The sequence below is a fragment of the Haliotis cracherodii genome, unplaced genomic scaffold (assembly GCF_022045235.1).
Source record: "Haliotis cracherodii isolate W230 unplaced genomic scaffold, xgHalCrac1.p SCAF_20, whole genome shotgun sequence".
In the NCBI taxonomy this organism is placed as follows: domain Eukaryota; kingdom Metazoa; phylum Mollusca; class Gastropoda; order Lepetellida; family Haliotidae; genus Haliotis; species Haliotis cracherodii.
This window is the reverse complement of record NW_027266276.1, coordinates 11131061-11147774: the sequence shown is the minus strand read 5'-3', so window position 1 is coordinate 11147774 and position 16714 is coordinate 11131061. Positions and strand designations below refer to the sequence as shown.

Genomic DNA, 16714 nt, shown 5'->3' with positions numbered 1-16714 from the left:
GATATGAACATATCTATTATCTTTTATAATGGTACTAAAAGGTTTCTCCATGAGCACTTGTGAAATAATACACGTACCCACCCACCCTCAACCCCACCCCCACCCTCCTCAGATTTAACGCTGCTTTGAACATCATTTCAGTTATATCACGGCGTGATAGGAGAGCCCGAAGTAGAACCATTCTTAGATGTTAATCATGTTCTGAAACCACGAGCACGGGCATGGTGCTAACGAAGCAAAACACATTATCAGGGTGTATCAGGGATTCGATCCCACGATCATAGGTTTCTGGCACGCCTAAGGGATGCAACCCTGCACAGCAAATTGCGGAGCCTTGGGATCCCTTGTCCATCCTTCCTTTGGTGATAACTACGCGTTATTATACACCGTTCCTGAATGCACAGTAGTTAGGAAAGAAATGATAAGCTGTTGAATACAGGACTTAGAATGAATGGATTCTAACTACGGCTGCTGTAGCCCTTTACATATTGAAGTAAGACTCATCATGACTTGCAATCTGTCATCCTCTAGAGGTTTAGCATTATGTGTTGTCAATGCGTGTTAAAGTTTATTTGATGGGAGAAATTTTAACATTTGCAACTCTAGTTATCTCATTAGTTTCAGCTAAACTTCTCACCCTCAGTGTCACAGCTAATCATGTTCTAATGTTACAGTTTTCATTAGCACTGCCATAAAAGTCGATCACTTCCTTTGTAGCAATTTTAATTGAACGATAATTCAACGGCTTGGTTTGAGGAATGTGGAGCCAAATGAGTTGTGAGTGAGTGGCATGTGTTTAACGCCGCTTTTAAAAGTATTCCAGTTATATCACGGCGTGTCAGCTTAATGTGGGAGGAAAGCCCGAAGTGATGCAGGTCTCAGACGTTGACCACTTTAGTTGAAAACCACGAACACGGGTATTGTGCTGACAAACCTAGAAACATAATCGGGGCGAACCGTGATTCGAACCCACAATCATAGGTTTCTGGCGTGCCCAAGGGATGCAACTCTGCACAGCGAATCGCGGCGCCTAAGACGACTGGGCCACCCGTGCCCCCCGACAAATCAGTTGAAAAAGTTATAAAATAAATGATAATACTGTAATAGGACATTTTGCGATAACCAAAAATGTTTAACAAGGAATGAATTCCTTAGAGCCGTCTAGAATGTTCTTATCAATAAACATTGAAACTCCATAATGTGCCATACACTTATGTTTTATAGTATTACCACGTCATGTTACCACGTGTCCAGTTGGCAGAGCGTCTGCCCGGAGAACAGAAGGTCGGTGGATCGATCCCGGCCGCGTTATACCAAAATACCTTACTTGTTGTTACCCCTCCTGGCGGATTGGTCGGCTCGGAGTCAGTATACTATGTCTGAGTGTGGTGTTCATGTTAAACTGCGGCATGGTATCTCAGTGGGCTAGAACTATAAAAGAAGCAACACACACAGACACGTGCTATGTCAACTCAACTGAACTCATGTAATGTTGCTATGGATTAAACCCTTAATGCCCGTCTAAGTTATTAACAACAATATATTATTTTGTATGTGTATATCAGTATAATATATCAACTTCCATACAATATTGCACCGATCTATGTGGTCATTTCATGGAAACAACTACCTAACCCACAAGAAACTATTCAGGTAAAGACGAATCACCATTGTTAGGTTAATCAATATAATCATTGATTTCTGTAATTAGAAAATTCGATGATTTCCAAATCCATTCCTGTACAATTGAAAAAGAGCAATATTATTACCCTTGATGCAATATCATCTATTTATGTGAGTGAGTGTGTATGGCTTTACGCCGCTTTTAGCAATGTTCCAGCAATATCACGGCGGGGGACACCAGAAATGGGCTTCACACATTGTACCCATGTCGGGAATCGAACCCGGGACTTCGGCGTGACGACCGGACGCTTTATCCACTAGGCTACCCGACCGCCCCTCTATTTATGTAATAAGGAAGAACGAAGAGATATTCACAATGATGATGGTGTATTTCAGTGTTAAGGCAAACTGCCCACGTACAAAAACATTGCAGTATGAAATTAACATGATGACAAGCCAATTATGAAACAGGATGTAACTATTCAGTAACATGTTTCTTTGATACAATGGCGTCTAAATCACATAGTTGACATATTCTTTTTCATAACGTAGTCATTTCCACCGTCGGGTAGCACTTCTTAAAGGAAGTGCAGGTGCTCTCAATAGGAATAACAATTGTCATGATTCTCTGTTACAGCAATCAAGTCATATTCTATAAAGTATAGTAAAGATTGAAATTCTTTATCAGTGATTCTTTGTGTTAGAACATCGATGACGTATGCCACATCGCCAACATCTTGCGAAAGATATACAACACTTCATCTATTCTTAAACAGAATTGGCCTTTTAAGAGACCCACGTTGTTTTGTTTTGTTGATAGAAATATGTTTGTATGACATATATAAAGTTGTTGAGGGCATATGTTATGGGGCAGTCGCGGCAGCTTGGACCAATATTTGAAACTAACGTAGGCTACACGTCCACAATCTCCAAGAGCTGTAACATTTGAAACTTGTCTTCCGGTAGATACAAAAAATGTACAGAATTTAATTGAAACTGTTCGATGATTGGTCTTTTCTGAGGTTCCCATATTTCTGATCCGTACAATAGGTTTGGTTTTATCAAATATATTTAAAAGCTTGTCTAGATGTACCATGTATGTTCTTGAAACTTCTTTGTAGTGATTAAATTGTGAAGAGTGCCTTGTTTGCAATCAATGGTAAACTGTGGACGGATTTGTTCCCTGATAATTGTTCGTTCGAAAAAGAGCAGAATGCAAAAAAATTGGAGTCAACCAAATAGACGTTCAATTAACTGGAAAGTAACAATGAAGACACCAGATGTTCACCATGAAGTTTGCTTCGTAATCACTGACAAGTTAAACACGCCGTAATGTTACAACTTAATTACTCTTCAAAGTGGCTTGAAACATTCTAAAGCAAACAGACACATGTATCCTTGTCTGAAAATCACAAACTCAGGCGAATGAATCAAGGACATTGATAATATTCTTTAACATCAGATGTGCCATACAGTAAGTCAATGAACTCATTATTTTCTATACGAAAGATATTCGTTACCCCTGCACGCCAAAATTAAAACTCCTCTAAAGTACAGAGTATTCCAATAACAACCCATACAAAGTCCATGCAAATTAACATACGACCTTATCATGGATAATGAAACCGACAAAGTGCTGTTCCTGGCATGATTAGCATACATTTCCGGATTAATCGATTTATGGGTGCGTGGTATTATCGCTTAAATTACTACTTATATCCCAAACAGTGACCATCTCGGAAGACGTACGGATACGTAGGCGGCAGATTAACTGAGTATCACTGTATACTTCATAATTTACAACCTCCGTTTAGATCCGTTAGAAAAGGTGTTCAGTAACCCATGCATCTCCCTTGTGAAGACCCGGGTTAGAATTGTTCTTCAGAAACCTATGCGTGTCCCTTGTGAAGACCCGAGTTAGAATTGTTCTTCAGAAACCCATGCGTGTCCCTTGTGAAGACCCGGTTTAGAATTGTTCTTCAGAAACCCATGCGTGTCCCTTGTGAAGACCCGGGTTAGAATTGTTCCTCAGAAACCCATGCGTGTCCCTTGTGAAGACCCGGGTTAGAATTGTTCTTCAGAAACCCATGCGTGTCCCTTGTGAAGATCCGGGTTAGAGTTGTTCTTCAGAAACCCATGCGTGTCCCTTGTGAAGACCCGGTTTAGAATTGTTCTTCAGAAACCCATGCGTGTCCCTTGTGAAGACCCGGGTTAGAATTGTTCCTCAGAAACCCATGCGTGTCCCTTGTGAAGACCCGGGTTAGAATTGTTCTTCAGAAACCCATGCGTGTCCCTTGTGAAGATCCGGGTTAGAGTTGTTCTTCAGAAAACCATGCGTGTCCCTTGTGAAGATCCGGGTTAGAATTGTTCTTCAGAAACCCATGCGTGTCCCTTGTGAAGACCCGGGTTAGAATTGTTCTTCAGAAAACCATGCGTGTCCCTTGTGAAGATCCGGGTTAGAATTGTTCTTCAGCAACCCATGCGTGTCCCTTGTGAAGACCCGGGTTAGGATTGTTCTTCAGAAAACCATGCGTGTCCCTTGTGAAGATCCGGGTTAGAATTGTTCTTCAGCTACCCACGCGTGTCCCTTGTGAAGATCCGGGTTAGAATTGTTCTTCAGCTACCCACGCGTGTCCCTTGTGAAGATCCGGGTTAGAATTGTTCTTCAGAAACCCATGCGTGTCCCTTGTGAAGATCTGGGTTTCAAAAGGTCTTCAGGAAATAAAGCGACAAAACGCTTTCCATATCCGATAGAAATCTCTGCATAACGCAGAGTCGATTGTACGATTCCGACTATGTTGTGAACATTTGTTTATGAAACACTATCAAATAGTAATGACACCAGGTCTTCAGTAACCCATGTTTGTCCCTCGTGCAGATCAGGGTTAGAATTGGTCTTCAGTAACCCATGCTTTTTCCTCGGGACGATCCGGGTTAGAATTGGTCTTCAGTAACCCTTGCTTGTTCCTCGGGACGATCCGGGTAAGAATTGGTCTTCAGTAACCCATCCTTGTTCCTCGGGACGATCCGGGTAAATTGGTCTTCAGTAACCCATGCTTGTTCCTCGGGACGATCCGGGTTAGAATTGGTCTTCAGTAACCCATGCTTGTTCCTCGGGAAGATCCGGGTTAGAATTGGTCTTCAGTAACCCATGCTTGTTCCTCGGGACGATCCGGGTTAGAATTGGTCATCAGTCACCCATACATTACCCCGTGGAGATCCAGGTTAGAGCTGGTCTTCAGCAACCCATGTTTGTCCCTCGTGCAGATCCGGGTTATAATTGGTCTTCAGTAACCCATGCTTGTTCCTCGGGAAGATTCAGGTTAGAATTGGTCTTCAGTCACCCATACATTTCCCCGTGGAGATCCGGGTTAGAATTGGTCATCAGCAACCCATGCTTGTCATAAGAGACAACTAAGGAGATCGGGTGTTCAGGCTTGCTGACATGGTTGATGTATGTCACCGTATCCAAATAGCGTATATCGATGCTCATGATGTCAGTCACTGGATTGTCTGGTCCAGATTAGACTATTTACAGACATCCGTAATTTTGCTGAAGTATTACCGAGTTTGGCGTTAAACAGCAACCAACCAACCATAATATAGAACAAATAAAAAAATCCACTTTTTGAATGTAATTCTAAGAAAGAATTTATGAACAGATAACAAGACAAATCGAACCCCTTCCTTGCATAATATATGTTTGTCTGGAAAACCGTCTTTCCCGGCGTTTTCTTCATCTTCTGACATCAATCTCCCATGTTTCTGTTTCTACCAATGTTTTTTACCGTTTTTCAACAGATATTGAATTGAGTAACTATTCTTTTAGATAGTCACTGGCGTTTGTAAATTACCACTGCTAAAGCTGTTAAATGGTTAAATATTAGTTGCACTGCACATTGTACATTTTGCACATATTTGATATTGACGTGTAAATTTCATTGATGTCAACGTCTTGATATTCCAATATCACATGGAATCGTATTAATGCCACAGTCTAAAATAATGTATCATCCACGTAGATGAAACTTATATCTTACGTAGATGTTTCTACTCACATCTACGTTGAATATACTTTCATCTACGTTCATAAAATAATAATCTACGTAGACGAAAGTATCATCTACTGTCAAATTATCGACTAAGGTAAAAATATTTTCTCGAGTACTCGACACTAGTTCCGGATAATTAACATATAACCTCTGGCTTATTTAATAATGACCGATTTGTTAGACTTTCAACCTTGACATGTCTTTATTAAGGTACTACCTAAACATTGCATAAAGTAAATCTTCATTTCAATGTGTCGACGTTTCTTGAGAATGACACGCGCTACCCCCTCTTACAACTGTAATAAAGAGAGAGGATCACAAAATGTTCTCCAAAGTACAAAGAAAGAAAGAAACAACTATATATTATTTAATATTTTAGATAGCATAACATGGTTAAAACCGAAGAAATCACTCGAATATGTCATTCCAACCAGTATTCTATATGCTAGTTTGCTTATTACAGGACGGTCATACTGCAATGCCACGTTTGATGGGTGGGGATGTTGGAACCACACCCTTGCGGGGGAGACAGCCTTCATTACCTGCCCCGCCTTCATCACCTTCAACCCAAATGGTGAGTATAGGCCTTCGTGACCTTTAACCCAAATGGTGAGTATAGGTCTTCATCACCTTTAAACCAAATGGTGAGTATAGGCCTCCATCACCTTTAACCCAAATGTATAGTCAGTTTTATTTTTTAAACTGAATACGTGAGTCGAGTTTGATTCCGCGTATGTTAAATCTTCAAATTGACCTTTTTATTCTAAGATATAAAGCCAGGATATAACCCAAACACTGGGTAGATATTCTTCTACGCGGCATCATGGCAATGTATCAGTAAGATAGTGAGAGAGATACTATCTGTCTATATGACGGCTAGTGACACAGAAATAGACTCCGGGCCTTCGGCGTTATTCACTAGGCTCCAACACCGCTTCAACATTGTTTAGTCCTCTGGCCGCGTCATACCAAAATACGGCAAAAGATGTGCCTGCGCTCTGCATTAATAGGGTCTAAATGACTGGTCGGCTCGGAGTCAGTATACTGTGTCTGGGTTGGGTAGCCATGTTAAACTGCATTGTGATAAGCACAAACACACAGACACACACACACACACACACACACACACACACACACACACACACACACAGACACACACACACACACACACACACACACACACACACACACACACACAGAGACACACACACACACACACACAGACACAGACACACACACACAGACACACACACACACACACACACAAACACAGACACACACACACACACACACACACACACAAACACAGACACACACACACACACACACACACACACACACAAACACACACACACACACACACACACACACACACACAAACACACACACACACACACACACACACACACACACAAACACACACACACACACACACACAAACACACACACACACAAACACACACACACACAAACACACACACACTAAGGCTGCTGAGCCAATAACAATACATGCCTGACATCAGTAAATGACGACTATGCTTGTCTAAACAGGCGACTTACGGGATCGGCTGGTCAGGCTCGCTGACATGTTTGATGCATGTCACCGTATCCCAATTGCGTCGATCGATGCTCATGATGTCAATCACTGGAATGTCTGGTCCAGACTTGATTATTTACAGACCGTCGTCATATAGCTGCAACATTGCTGAGTTCGGCGTAAAACAACAAACAACAACATATAGAACTCATGGTGATGTGTTATATTTTTGTCAAAGCGTCACGTCTAATTTTGTGTTAAAGGGCAAGTTCACACGGAAATGAACCATTTTTTCTTGTACTTGTTCCACATTAAAAGTGTTAACATAGAAGTGTCATAGACAAAAATATGAAAACATCATATTTAATTATAATAACATATTTTTTGCACTAAAACGATTTATATTTTTTTACATTTACCAAGTGTTCTATTTCCATAACAAAAACACCATGGCTTATGCCCCTTGCAATATGACGTCATTGGTGCCAATTGATAAACATTATGACGTCATCATGCTTTGTTAGAGCCGCTTCACGTGGTGTAGGTACAATTTTGTGATTCTAGCATCTCAGATGCCAGCCAGAATTGTGTTATGCTGAGTCACCACTGCGCCGGAGTGTGTCGTAGACCATGTTGTTTTACCGCAAACTGGTCCTTGATATCTTTTGCGTTGAGAATAGACAGGGACCCAGTTGAATTGGCACCAATTACGTCATAATCTAAGGGGGATAACTCAGGCCTATTTCGCTCGTAAAACGAAGGCCTCATAACGGCATATCACTTTCGTACTATTGTGAGCTTCCTACTTTCACTGTGAAAAAAAATGAGTGTATATTTTCAAACACAGATACTAACTAATTCTAAAATTGCGTTTTGTTTAGAAAAAGAAAGAAAGTGATTTTTGCGTGTACACTTCCCCTTTAACGTCATGCAGATCATGTTGACGTCATGTATATGTTGACACTCTTCGTGATCAAACTGATATCATGAGCATCGAGCACGTTGTTTAGTTATGGCGACACAGTCAGCTAGATCGCTCACAATAACCAGCCAATCCCAACTCCAGTTGACTCCTTCGATCCGCATATATAATCAATGGGATTAGGTTTAAAATTATATCATTTTAACGTCTTTAGGCCAAGTCTTTTCATGTGAGACAGAACAATAACTGAACCACTGACGTCAGGCTTTCTCGCATGTTAAAAAAATATTTTTATGGAGACAGAATAACATTTCTGTCACTGATTCGGAATCAATACAAGCAATTTTGTTCTCTGAAAGGAAGCGCTAAAAATAAACTTGGGAGACGCAAAATATATTTTTCAGGACAACTGTTAATACGACCCGAGACAGAAATACAGTTTTACAGTATTTTCATTTCATTTCCCCCCAAAGTGTGTGGACTCATTGTTTGAGTTATTTGAGGTGGCCCGGTGTTGTATAAGCCGAAATTCACTTTACAGAATATTAATCGCTTCCCCTAACCGTGTCAGGATCCGTTGCATATGTTTCAGAATCGCACTGATTGTGAATCTTAGTCGGGTTAGAACTGTCGTAAAAGGCGACCATAAGTGTCGTGAGAGGTGCCTAACGGGATCGGATGGTCAGGCTCGTTCACTTGATTGATGCATGTCATCGTATCCCAATTGCATTGATCGATGCTCATGATGTCAATCACTGGATTGTCTTGTCCAGACTCGATTATTTATAGACCGCCGTCATACAGCTGGAATAAGCAAACACAACCATCCCCGTCCTTAGACTTGGGTTTGGGTCAATTTATATCACATTAGTATGAAACCCTGTTTAACCGTACATAACCTTCCTACTTCACATTTCCGTTCATTACTTGCAATTGCTTGATAACGGTGTTAGTATCTGCGCCGAAACGCCACAGTCATTGTAATAAAGAAGTTTTATTTCCATGGAACTAACTCCCTTGTTCATAACGGGAGGAGTGAGGTGTGAATGATATTGGTGTCAGATTAATTTTTAAAAGAAACCCACAGTGCCGCAGCTCTTAGACGTTTACCACTTTCATGATACCGACGAACATGGTATGGTGCTGACAAACCTAAATCATAATCAGGGTGAATATGGGATTCGAACCCACGATATAGTTTTCTGGAGCGTCTAGAAGACTTCACGGAATACAGCGTTGTGGACGACATTGCCACCTCTACCCCCGTAATGTGAAGACCGAGATAACGTCGCCTTTATTATATGTTCCTAAGTTCTAAATATATGATTTGTATTGTACCTTCACGAACCACATTGAATGGTGTTGTGTTTATGTTCTGAAACATAAATTCCTCTATAACTCCTCCACAAAGTGAAGAGTGTGTGAGTTTGGTTTTGCACTGCTTTTAGCAATATTCCAGCAATATCACGCCGGGGTATAACAGAAATGGGAATCGAACATTTACCCATGTGAGAAAGCGAACACGGGTCTTCGGCGTGACCAGTGAACGCTTTAATCACTAGCTACCGCACCATCCACAAAGCAAAAAAAGCTATAGTATAAATATTGATGCGGTATTATTAAACACATCATTAAACACGTGCGTATAAATGGACCAGAAGAAGGGAGATAACTTTGTAAATTACGCGTCTTTTACAGCATTTGTTGGTTTGTCCAATCACATGAAAGACTTTTAGATGTTTATAAGTTTTATATAACTTCAAACACGTCTGGAACGCCAGCATAAAGGAGTAATGGGAAAGCTATTCCAGGATCCAAAACACAAATTATGTGCTGATTCTGATCTTAAGTAGAATCTACTCTGTGAAGAACAAGCTTTTAGACCAAATTGTGTCCTTGGTTATGGAGAAAATGTTAAAATGATATAGTCATATTGACACTCCAAAAGCCATGAAGACCTTTTAATAGTTGATTCGTCTTTGATTCGTTTCATCACTGGAAAACCCAAATAAAATTCTTTTTGCGTTGATGCGATTCTAAATTGAGTCCATATTAAATAATTGAAGTATACGCAAGATATGGTTTTATACATCTGAGGCAATTACTGGCGTGAATGCAATGACCCTTTTAAATATAATGCAGCGAGTATATTATCAGTGAGTAGTTATTCTGTAACACTTACACATAACATTTTTTTAGAATATTGTTAAAGAACTCTAGTTTGGAGAAAGTCTAAGCTGACATTTGTTTTAGTAATAAACTAATCGTTACCTATAATTTTAAAACGATTGGGCTCGTATGATGCAATATGATTGCTTGAAAGCTTTGCTAACTTTTATTTGAAGACAGAAATCTTCAGGATATTCTCCTGCGGGTGAATACATTAACAAGAATAACATCAGAATGTGCGAAACGCGACATAAGGAATATTAATGACAGCAACAATGCTGCATTGTGTTTAATTCATCTTATCAGAAAGACATAAAATGAGTTGACCCTTCTGACAAGAAGTTTTCATTTGTCACAGTCATATGCCGTCATCAGTTGTATCATGACGTCATAACATTATAACCTGACTTCTTGTCTGTATCGCAGTGCAACGGAAAACTACCGATAGCGTTTTGTATATACTGTCGATAAACATTAGGTTGGAGATTTGCAGTCGTTACTGAATATTCGATGCCCGGTTAAGTGGGCTTTAAATACTCAATAACACCCTCAAATGTTCTACTAAGATCTTACGATATATGTTTGAACTGTTTCAGCGACCGCTTTCAGGGAATGCGGAGATAACGGGACATGGAAGGATCACCCGTTATCTGGTCGGCCGTGGAGCAACTACTCGGCATGCAGGCAGAGAACGACCAATCAGGTACAGAGAACATTTCTCAAACTTAAACCACTGAAGGTCATTACCACAGAACACCTCTCCCCTTTTGCTTTGTAGAAATACTTGCAGATATATACAGACCATCTTATGAAAATGGCCTTATAGACGCTGGGCTGTATACATTCACTGACAAATGACGTCATGCCTTTTTCGACGTCATCTACATTTGACGCAATGCAAGTGTGACGTCATCGAATAGACACCACTCGTGTATATCGTGTTTTAGTCTTAATTATCTTATTCCTAGCGCACTCTTTACTCTCTCGCAGGTTTGTTTAAATATTAGGTTTAATGGTTATTCATGTATAATTCACGTACATAAAGGTTACCGTATTATCTTTGTTATTGATCATGTTTGTAGATACGTCATAGAAAGATTAGTCATAGATAGGATAGAATCCGACCACACGTTTGGGGGAAATGAAATGAAAATACTGTAAAACTGTAGTTTTCAACGGGTCGTATCGACAGTTGTTGTCCAAGGGTATCCTGAAAAAATATGTTTAGCGTCCCCCAAGTTTGTTTTAGCGCTTCCTTTCAGAGAACAAAATTGCCTGTGTTGATCCTGAATCAGAAATGTTATTCTGTCTCCATAAAAATATTATTTTAAGATGCGAGAAAGCCTGACGTCAGTGATTCAGTTATTGTTCTGAGTCTCGCATGAAAAGACTTGGCCTAAAGACGTTAAAATGATTTAAATGTAAACATAATCCCATTCGACATTTACACACTTTTGGCAACGATGTTTAAGGGATTGTATCTCACTTTAGTCGACGTACATTTGTATCTTGGCTTGTGAGGTTTAGAACTTATCACTTTGCCTGACAATCTGATCCAGTCAAGATCCCTGTTTGCATTGGAACAACTGTTTTAAATCCTTTATTTTAAACTTAATATTTCACAAGGGAATTAAATTCAGACTGATGAATACATAAACATTGACGCCATGATGTCAATTATTCATACACTAGTTATTAAGTGCATATGTTTATGGTGCTTCTCAATCACCATGAAAATAACGCACTTTATTTCAAACAGTTAAGGCAGAGATTGTGCGAAACACAAGAAGTCATTCCCGTGCAAGTAAAACACTCATACGTTTTGAAAACAGAATAAAGTAACTACTTTCAACAACAATAAATAGTTTTATCACGTTATTGCATACTCTGCGTCATTTCCTAAAGGAAATGAAAACACCATCGATAATAGATGAAATCCTTTTGTTCTTGTTATCGAACATCCTACGTTATTCTTGAATAACACCTTTGAAAAAATGCTTTTTCTGTCTCTATGAGAATTGTCTAAGAGCGATCAAATGTTTCACGCAAATATAGGCCAACATCTTTCAACAGCAGTGACATATCATGAATATATGGAAGGATATTTCATTGATTAAGTAATCCTCGTGTCGGATATCATATCACCATTGACGATAATTCATATCCCCCACGCCCAGTAATGAGTCTTGATCGAGGTTTTCGCCGTCACCGTCACTCTCCTAATTGTTTTCTTTAGTAGTGAGTTTTAGTCGTATTACTCCTCGGGTCAAATACGTCCTCAGTGGACGTGTAGCCTAGTGGTCTAGGCTTTGTCAATTATGGGTCAAACATATATCATATTCGGTACAGTAACAGTCTATTTCACCAACATACATGTATACATATTCTGAAGTGGCTAGCGTTCAAGAACGGAAGGTCTAGATGTTTATATAAATCTTTTTATATGATTATATTACATTTTTTATAAAAAAAATATGATTAATTTGTTAAAGGCGTTAAAATAAAAAAAGTTTTTAGATACATAATAAAGTGTCATACATTGTAAAAAAAATCTTAATTGATCTTAAGTAATTCTTGTCAGACACCACACAGTCGAGGAGATCGGAAACATTGATATGTGTATCATCCCCAGGGGCTGATGAATGGATCGTGTTTGTGCCAGTAAAAAGAAAAGTCGTTCTTTGACAAACTTCAAAATGTAATATACTAAAGAGTGAGTGGGTATGGTTTTACGCCGCTTTTAGCGATATTCCAGCAATATCACGGCGGGGGAACCAGAGATTGGCTTCACACATTCACACATCAGGAATCGAACCCGGGTCTTCGGTGTGATGAGTGAACGCTTTAACCACTAGGCTACCCGACCGCCCCATAAACTTGAGAAACTTCTTCTCAGAAACCAGAAGACCAAGAATACTGAATTTTTACATGCTGTTTTGGACTCTAATCTTACATGATTGTTTTCGTGGCATGGATTTGACTAATTTGGTTATCTTTTCAGAAATCAAACGTTACAGAGAGTTGATATTTTTGTACGCTGTGAAGCAGATTTAATCAAGGCAGTTAGTGTAATAGATAAGATTTCTTTGACATATAAATATTGTGGTGAAAGGTTGTTCAAGATGTAATGGTGATCAGTATCTCTTAGGTGCTAAACTTTGGTTATCTTTGATAATATTGCGAAAACTTTTAACATCTCAGCATCATGGGAATGAGATAATATATTGTTATAGATATTGTCCTCTTTAAGTCACATTAACAACCTAAATAACAGCAACGGTCTCCTTATTTGATGGTTAATCATTTCATTATAACATCTAGCTGACGTGTATCTGTTGAACAACAGTGCATTGTAATACTATACATTACAGATGCTGTCATACACTGCTTAGCTATTTCACGAACATCTTTTTGTATATCAATCAACCCGCATCAATGCTTGGATTCCTCACGCATGAAGCTTGTGTAAGTTTTGATTTAAACATATTTATTCACAAGGAGTGAACGGGATTGGGGGACAAGTTCTTCCAACTTAGAATGCCCTCTCCCTGGCTTGTGTAAGTTACAGTGTTCAAAACAGAGTCGATCAAAACTGACCCCTCAATGCATATTTTAGGTAGTAAAGAGCCTCGATATGCTATGATATCCCAGAGGGTTGTTAAGATATATGCAAAAAAGTTAGTTTAACTTTTATCATTTGAGTGTGGGTGTATCTGAGGAATATCCTTCACATAGTAACACTTGAACTTCTGCCACGCAGGATCTGGGAGGCTAGAAGCATTAGTATGATCAAAGACGGTTTTTTGGTAAATCTTTTTGACACTTTCAATTGGATGTGAAAAAAATCTGTCGTTTTCGGCTCTGCAGGATCTTTATATTTCCTTTTACCTTTTGGAAAATGAGAGTGATTATTGCTTAGTGCCGCATCAGCCATCTTCCAGCTATTCGCGGAGATTTGGGAAAATGAAGTCAGCTATTTCAAACATTTGCACCTGAAAAGCTTCCTGCATTTCGTCTTGTTGTAGCCATAAAAACACATTGCACTATGTTTTGTGATATTTCGCAGGCCAGCTATATCTTGGCAGCCTGTAAAATATACGTGTCTAGAGGTGACATCAGAGATCCTTTCACGATACGATGGCGCCAGGCCTGACCACCTAATACATTAAGTCTCCTCTTACAAGCATAGGTTACTGGGGATCTAGGGATATCCCGGTGTTAGGTTGTAAATAATAATAAGTGCGTCACTAATAAGACAATTATTTATTTCTTGCATGTAACTAAAAAAGACAGAAATAATTTCCATCATCATACATAATCTCTTCTAAAACGAGGGTCCATTGTACGATTCAGACTGTATCATGAGCATGAGTTTATGAATCACTATCAAATAGTGATGACACCAGGTGTTTGCGAAAATGTGATCTTATCCAGCCCCGACTGGTCGCACCCGTAACAAACACACGCGAAGGCAAGTCAATTTCTCATTGCAAAATACACGGGATAAAAAGCAAACTTTAAGGCAAGCCAAGTACTAGTGTTCACCATATCACATGTGGTACAAAAAATAGGAAATTACTTCGGACATCATGTTTGTCACTGATGATTCACATTTGGAACTGTCCTCCACATGTCTGTCACAAAACGTTTTAAAAAACGTAGTGACGCCTTGAATGATGTAACCTTTATTAAACAACTCCAAAATATTTTTTGTTTGTTTGTTCAACGCCGCACTCAGCAATAGTCCAGCTATATGACGGCAGTCTATAAATAATCAAGTCTGGACTAGACAATCCTGTGATTGGTGTCATGAACATCCTTCCACGCAATTTGAATAGGATGAAATACATTAACAACGTCAGCGAGCCTGACCACCCGAACCCTTTATCGGCTACTCCTCTTAATTCTGTTCACATTCAACTGCCATTGTGACCACCCGATCCCCCTCTTTACGTCTCGTAAGATAAAACCAACATGTGCGGTACTGGAAGTGAGTGCTTGAGGTCGGTTTAACGCCGCTTGGAGCATTATTCAGTTATGTATCAGGCGTATCAGTTTCATGTGGAGGAAAACCCTAAGTGATACATGTTAAAACATTTTCAACATTAAGTGAAAGCAACGAGCACGGGTATTGTGCTGACAAACCACGGATCCTGGTCAGAACAAATTGGAGATTCGAACCCGCGATCATAAGTTCCTGGGACCTATAGGGGACACACGTATGAACAGAGAATTGCGTCGCAGACTTGGTTACCTTTTCCTTACAAGTACTAGCGTCTACGTCACGCCGAAGACCCGGGTTCGATTCCCGACATGGGTACAATGTGTGAAGCCCATTTCTGGTGTCCCCCGCCGTGAAATTGCGGGAATATTGCTAAAAGCGGCGTAAAACCATACTCACTCACTCACTCACTCTTCTACCAGGTGTTGAAACAAACTCGCCCTTATGTCTTCTACCATGGGGGCGGTCGGGTAGCCTAGTGGTTAAAGTGTTCGCTCGTCACGCCTAAGACCCGGGTTCGATTCCCGACATAGGTACAATGTGTGAAGCCCATTTCTGGTGTCCCCCGCCGTGATATTGCTGGAATATTGCTAAAAGCGGCGTAAAACCATACTCACTCACTCACTCACTCTTCTACCAGGTGTTGAAACAAACTCGCCCTTATGTCTTCTACCATGGGGGCGGTCGGGTAGCCTAATGGTTAAAGCTTTCGCTCGTCACGCCGAAGACCCGGGTTCGATTCCCGACATGGGTACAATGTCTGAAGCCCATTTCTGGTGTCCCCTGCCGTGATATTGCTGGAATATTGCTAAAAGCGGCGTAAAACCATACTCCTTCACTCACTTACTAGCGTCTACTGCAATCACAATGATGATGTACAGAGAAACAGAAGCTCACAAATAAACTTTATAATATAATTATAAGCGCTAGAAAGTAGAATGACATTGAGAAATATGCACACATTCAAGTACTATTTTGATGACTGTCTTAAAGACAACTTCCTGAAGGCTCCAACATTTTAGAAATGTCAAATTGTAGCCTAGAGTCCCCTTGGTGTCGTTTACTTCGGAAACCGCGGATGACCGGAAATGCTCTGAAGTGAGTTGCTTTAGATATTTCAAGAGGCAATTAGAACTGGTGCACGTTATCGTTTCAGCTGCTCCAACTTGACTCATCGGACGACGATCGCCGCTTCATCTATATTTTTATTGGTGGATTTGCCTTTTCAATCGTGATGCTTTTAATCTCTTTGATAATCTTCTTCTCATTCAGGTAAGTGAACCAATACTTATCATCTAGAAGAGTTGCGTTATCCACAGAACATGATAAGATCTTTGAAAGTGCATTGCAAATATCCGTGACAGATGTTGACTTATAGACTGATGAAGACAATGAAGACATGGCAACTT

At 39.9% G+C, this 16714-nt stretch overlaps 1 protein-coding gene across 1 annotated transcript in view; it reads left to right on the top strand.

The window, feature by feature from the left end:
• Window positions 1-16714, top strand: part of LOC139470487 (calcitonin gene-related peptide type 1 receptor-like) — a 119766-nt gene that overhangs the window by 18820 nt on the left and 84232 nt on the right. The window contains exons 2-4 of the mRNA XM_071252893.1: window positions 6139-6249; window positions 10900-11006; window positions 16462-16577. Coding sequence (XP_071108994.1) covers window positions 6139-6249; window positions 10900-11006; window positions 16462-16577 — 334 coding nt within the window. The remainder of the gene's footprint in view (window positions 1-6138; window positions 6250-10899; window positions 11007-16461; window positions 16578-16714) is intronic.